This window comes from Anopheles cruzii, unplaced genomic scaffold, assembly GCF_943734635.1.
Source record: "Anopheles cruzii unplaced genomic scaffold, idAnoCruzAS_RS32_06 scaffold01551_ctg1, whole genome shotgun sequence".
In the NCBI taxonomy this organism is placed as follows: Eukaryota; Metazoa; Arthropoda; class Insecta; order Diptera; family Culicidae; genus Anopheles; species Anopheles cruzii.
The window spans coordinates 1-4,931 of record NW_026455136.1 but is presented as its reverse complement, the minus strand read 5'-3'; the positions used below and the strand labels follow the sequence as shown (position 1 = coordinate 4,931).

The 4,931-nt window shown below is 48.4% G+C and overlaps 2 protein-coding genes across 2 annotated transcripts; both read left to right on the top strand.

Moving 5' to 3' along the window:
- Window positions 1-1,591: 1,591 nt before the first annotated feature.
- Window positions 1,592-2,455, top strand: LOC128276549 (uncharacterized). The gene is made up of 3 exons (XM_053015007.1): window positions 1,592-1,649; window positions 1,717-1,879; window positions 1,957-2,455. The coding sequence occupies exons 1-3, from the start codon at window positions 1,592-1,594 to the stop codon at window positions 2,453-2,455; spliced, it is 720 nt and encodes a 239-aa protein (XP_052870967.1).
- Window positions 2,456-3,307: 852 nt separating this feature from the next.
- LOC128276548 (uncharacterized) lies at window positions 3,308-4,210 on the top strand (the record flags this gene model as incomplete). The annotated part of the gene is made up of 3 exons (XM_053015006.1): window positions 3,308-3,552; window positions 3,624-3,924; window positions 4,007-4,210. Coding segments are annotated over exons 1-3 (750 nt in total), but the record flags the coding sequence as incomplete, so codon positions are not given.
- Between the last annotated feature and the right edge of the window lie 721 nt (window positions 4,211-4,931).

Here is a 4,931-nt window from a genome sequence, read left to right as displayed (position 1 = left end):
TGAATTAGAGGAGCCAGCAACGAGCCTACGTTTGTGCTCGGTGCGGCGGCCCGCGGAGGGCAGGCATACGGCAGGCAGGTGCCGTGACGTCACGGCGCAACCGATGACGTCATTCCAGTCAGACGGAAGCTTCATGGGAAGATGGCAAAAGTTTGACGGAGAGATAAGCCCCACCGGGGGTCCCCCTTTTCGGTTTTGCTTGGATCGCAATTTCGTCCTCTTTCGGCGAACTCTCAGCGATGCGTCTCGTGGCGCCGGTCTGATATTGGATAACGGGAAGTCTAGGTCTTTTTAATTATGGGCACACCATTCCACCATGTCAAGGGGGCTAATTGGGCAAGTTTGGCGAACTACGCCAAAACAGGATGCTGAAAGCCGGTGGCTGACAGGGCAAATGGGGCGTCTAGGGCGATTTACGCGACGGAAAATGTGCTGACGACGGTGCTTTCGAGGGTTTGCTATTTATAAGTTGCTGAAAATCAAAACTCAGGCATAATACGGGAAAAATCGACCATACTTGACATAGGTAACTAGTCAAATGAATAAGTGAAGCAACTAACTGGGTGAATAACATACAATGGCCTTGGTAGATGAAAACATTAAAAGCAACGCTCATAAACGAACTCATCGAACAATTTGTGGCATTGGCGGTCCTCCACAACTGAGTTAAAGAAGGTTTGGGAAGCTTCGTTTAGTCACATTACAGGCGAAATTCTTCATTTGTATCTTTGCTGTAAGTAGTATTGTTCATTAGTAGCCAAGTTATATTTCTTCCGGGTAAGCTCATTTTACTTTCTATTCAATGTCGTTTACCGTTTTATGTCGGTGTCGGTCGTTTATTGAATTTTTGCTGAGCTAGGAGTTCTCACGAGGCACGACGGTATCTCACAATCTCGAGTTTCTTGGAAGCGTTGAATCAGTGAGCTTAGGCCATTCTCGTTGCAATGTGGGAATGTTTATGTTTATCCCAGCGGCGTCGGGCTCTGCTTGGTGTTGGAATTTCATACATTGAAATGTCCTATGTTTTGAGCGTGGCAATCGTTGCTCATCCTGATTACGACCGAACCGTGCCTTTTTGAAGTAAGTTGCCCAACATTCGTAATGGTTCAAAGACCTTCATTTCGCACCTGTTGTGGTGCGAACCTTCCGACAGATGATGCCTAGCGCCTAGCGTTTTAGCTTTGTTGCTGTGACGCGGTTCTCTTCCGTTCCAGGGGTCCAGGTGCAGGGTGTTCAATCTGGAATTATCAGCTTCATTTCCAATCGGTTTTAAGCTTATCTAGCCTAGCCTGTAACCACCTCCGCAGGCCACTGGTCCAGTGGCCAAATCTTGCCAAGCCCACCCGCCGGTCTCCTAGCAGGTCTGCGGTGATAAGCTTCAATTTTTGTTTTCTTTCTTGGATCACACGATAAACTTAACCTATAAAGCAACCTCCCATAGCCACCGGGCGGGTTTATTTGTCCAGCGTCTGCGTGGAACGTAGGTACGAGTCCAAGAAGGCTGTCTTCTTTGTGGTGCAGGTTTATAAAATTGGATACCTTTTACCGACGTGTTTAGTAAATATCTTTTGCAGGGCAGTAATCGAGCAAGATGCGCACAGGACTCATAGTGGTGGCCCTGATGGCCCTGACGGCCACCGGAGTGAACGGTGAGTGGCTCGGAGTGGTTTGTTTTACCTTCTTTCCGATAACACTTCCCCTTGTTTTGGCCAACAGAGGTCGCTGGACAAAACATCATCCTGGACGCGATCATGCGCCGTATTTTGGAGAACATCCGTGACCTGCTGCGTACCGGCAACCCGGAAACCGGCTTCCCTGTGATGGCCCCGTACAACAATCCCAACCTCTTCATCAACGCGAGTTTCGGTGGGCTACTGGAGTAAGCATAGTGGAGCTAGGTAGAGCCCTCTGGATCTCGTGCCCTAAACCATGTCGTTCCATTTTTTCATCCCGCAGCTTCGATGCAAGCTTCACGCCGATGAACATTGTCGGTCTGGACACATTCGAGGGTCGGCTGCAGGTCGAGCTGACAACGCTGCGCTTCCCGTTCGAATTCCGGTTTACGGAACTGACCGCGCACGGTTTCTATGACGCCAGTGGGAACCTTTGGGGACTGATCCCCATCTTCGGCATCGGCAATTTCCAGGTGCGTCCGCGAGGTGTCTTGGCCACCGGCTTTGCGACGATCACCGACAACGGCCAAGGGTTCCTGAAGTTGGCCGACTTCTCAATCACCCTGCAAATGGACGGACTAGAGAGCAACATTCAGGGTCTGCTGCTCGGTGGCGATCTGTCCAACCTGCTCAACGCTGTCATCCAGGACATTGTCCCGTCGGTGCTGCGCAACTTCCCGGACGGTATGACCAACCTGCTGAACGCTCTGGTCGTACCGATCGCTAATCGGTTCCTTGCCACGCGCACGATGGAAGATCTGATGGGATTGCTGTTCCCGTGAGACCAAACAAGAGGCGTTCGCGCATAGGTTAGTTTCGCTTATCAAGAAGGTGACGTAAAACGGTAAATAAATAGTGACTATAATCAAAGCAGAAGCTACGTCGAGTGCGCAGACTCCAATTGAAGAATTCATCGTAACTCCTTGCCACGACCAATTATTTACTTCGATCTTACTGTAGCATCGGTGGGAACCTTTCGTCTCACTTGTCCCATCGCCAAGAGTCGTGTCGCTGCAGAGGAAAAAGTCCACACGCGATAATGATCGGCAGCGATAAGATACCGGAAGGCCCAAACAATCGATGAACTGTGTGACGGTCAAAAGTCGTGAGTTATTCACGACTTCAAGTGGCGATAATGGCGATGGGGAACCTACAGCCAAATGTTTTGATTTTATGACTACAGATACCACAGATTGATCTCAAACTCTCAGCAATGTTGTTGACATTGATGCACTACCTTGCTTTGAGAATTCCACTGATGAAGAATTCATTTGCCTTTGCTTGTTTGTTTTGTGGATAAACAATAAACAATCAAGACCACCCTATAAGCGGTCAACCCCAAGACAGCGACTGCTTTGTGCGTACTAAATCAGATATCACGACCATGACCCACACGGAAGCCTAATCTCTAGATAAGAAATCGAATTCCAAATCGACTTCAATATGAGGCACCGTCCGCTGCACCGTTCTACTCAATCAAAGTGTGGCCGTCCTCAGCCAACGATTTCTCTGCTGGTGACGTTTTAGGTTTGTTGTGTGCCTATATGTAAAGTGTTTCTACCATTAACTGCCTCAACTCGTTCCTTGTGCAGGGTTCCCTTTCAATAGCACACCGGACCGGGCTGTTCCGTAGGATGAAGCTAGCCATTTTGTTGGTAGCCGCGGCAGCAGTGTTCAGTAATGGCGCTGTCATAGAGCGACCCCAGTCGGTGGAAGTGGAAGCAGCTCCACGGACAACGCTCGACGAAGCGCTGGCCCAGCTGCTGGAAAACATCCGTCAGTTGCTGCGCACTGGTGACCCAGCGCGTGGCATTCCGGTGATGGCTCCGCTGCGAACTGATCGCTTTGATTTGGATCTCGCTCTGGGTGGACTGCTTGAGTAAGTTATACGCAGGAGTGTGACGTTGCTGTCATGTGAACTGTATGACACGCACTCTTCCTATCCTCCAGTTTCACAGCGATCCTGCGCAACCTCTTCGTCGACGGCTTGGACCGGTTCCAGGGAACCCTCACGCTGAATGTGATGCTGATGCAATTTACGTACGATTTCGTGTTCCCGGATATCGTCGCCAATGGGAACTACGACGCCGACGGACGACTGTTCGGTTTGATTCCCGTGTTCGGCGTCGGAAACTTTGCCGTCGCCCCGCGTAATTTGCGCATCCAAGGTACGGCCCTGATACGTCAGCAACCCAGCGGCTACCTGGAGATGCCCGAGCTGAGGGCGAACGTTCGGCTGGACTCGCTGACGGTAGGTCTTATCGATTGGCCTGCCACAAATGTGGAACAGGGAAAACAAAACGTCATCAAACGAATGTGCTTTTGTGCTTTAGAACAACATCGATGGAATGCTGCTGGGCGGTGAACTGTCCCTTCTGCTCAACGCCGTCATTCAGGATATTGTGCCCTCGGTGCTGGTGAACTTTGCCCCGCTGGTAACGAATATCATCGAACGGGTCGGAATCCCCATTGCCGATTCCATTCTGAACACGATGACCCTGGACGATCTGTTCGATTTGATCCCGCTGAAGGACCAGGTATAGGCTCGGAAGCAAACAAAGGGCGGTAGGTAAAAATGGACCTATAATAAGTCTCCAATTCAATCAACAAAAGGGAAACTCAACTCAACTGCAACTCAAAGGTGGACGGGCTCTTAGGGATTTTTTATGAATAAATATTTAACGTATTTCATATATTTTCACAAAAAGCAAAAAAGGAAAACTACTAAAATACTTTTTTAACCGATCATCATTGAGCATTTGAAATCGTCAATAATTGAATCAAAGCAAGCGTTGTACTGTGGCTGATTTTGTCCTGCTTTCCCCTAACTGACGGTGGCTGGCCAAGCAACTTGCACGCTTCGTAGCGAGGCTTGTACGCAAGCTCTATTACGTTAAAATTGCTATTGCATTCTACATCGCACGGAAAAGAAATTTTGAATTTTTGAAATAACTGAGAATGTTTGAGGTGTCTTTCGTGGCGAGTTCTTTGATGATGTAATCGAACTTTATGCTTTAAATTAGGTTGTAGTCCAGAATGGGCTGGTCCGGACGACAAAAATTCGTGCTTCAGTTACAATGATAGTTTTAAATTAGTATGTGTAGTCGATCAACTACGATCTAGCATGAGTTTTTTTTATAATGAATGAAAAGTCTTATAATTCTTGGGATCGCCCTCAGTAATCATTCTGTAAGGTGGAGCACATTGATAGCATTATTTGTGCTAAATTGAATGTCAATTAAAATCAAACACACGCCA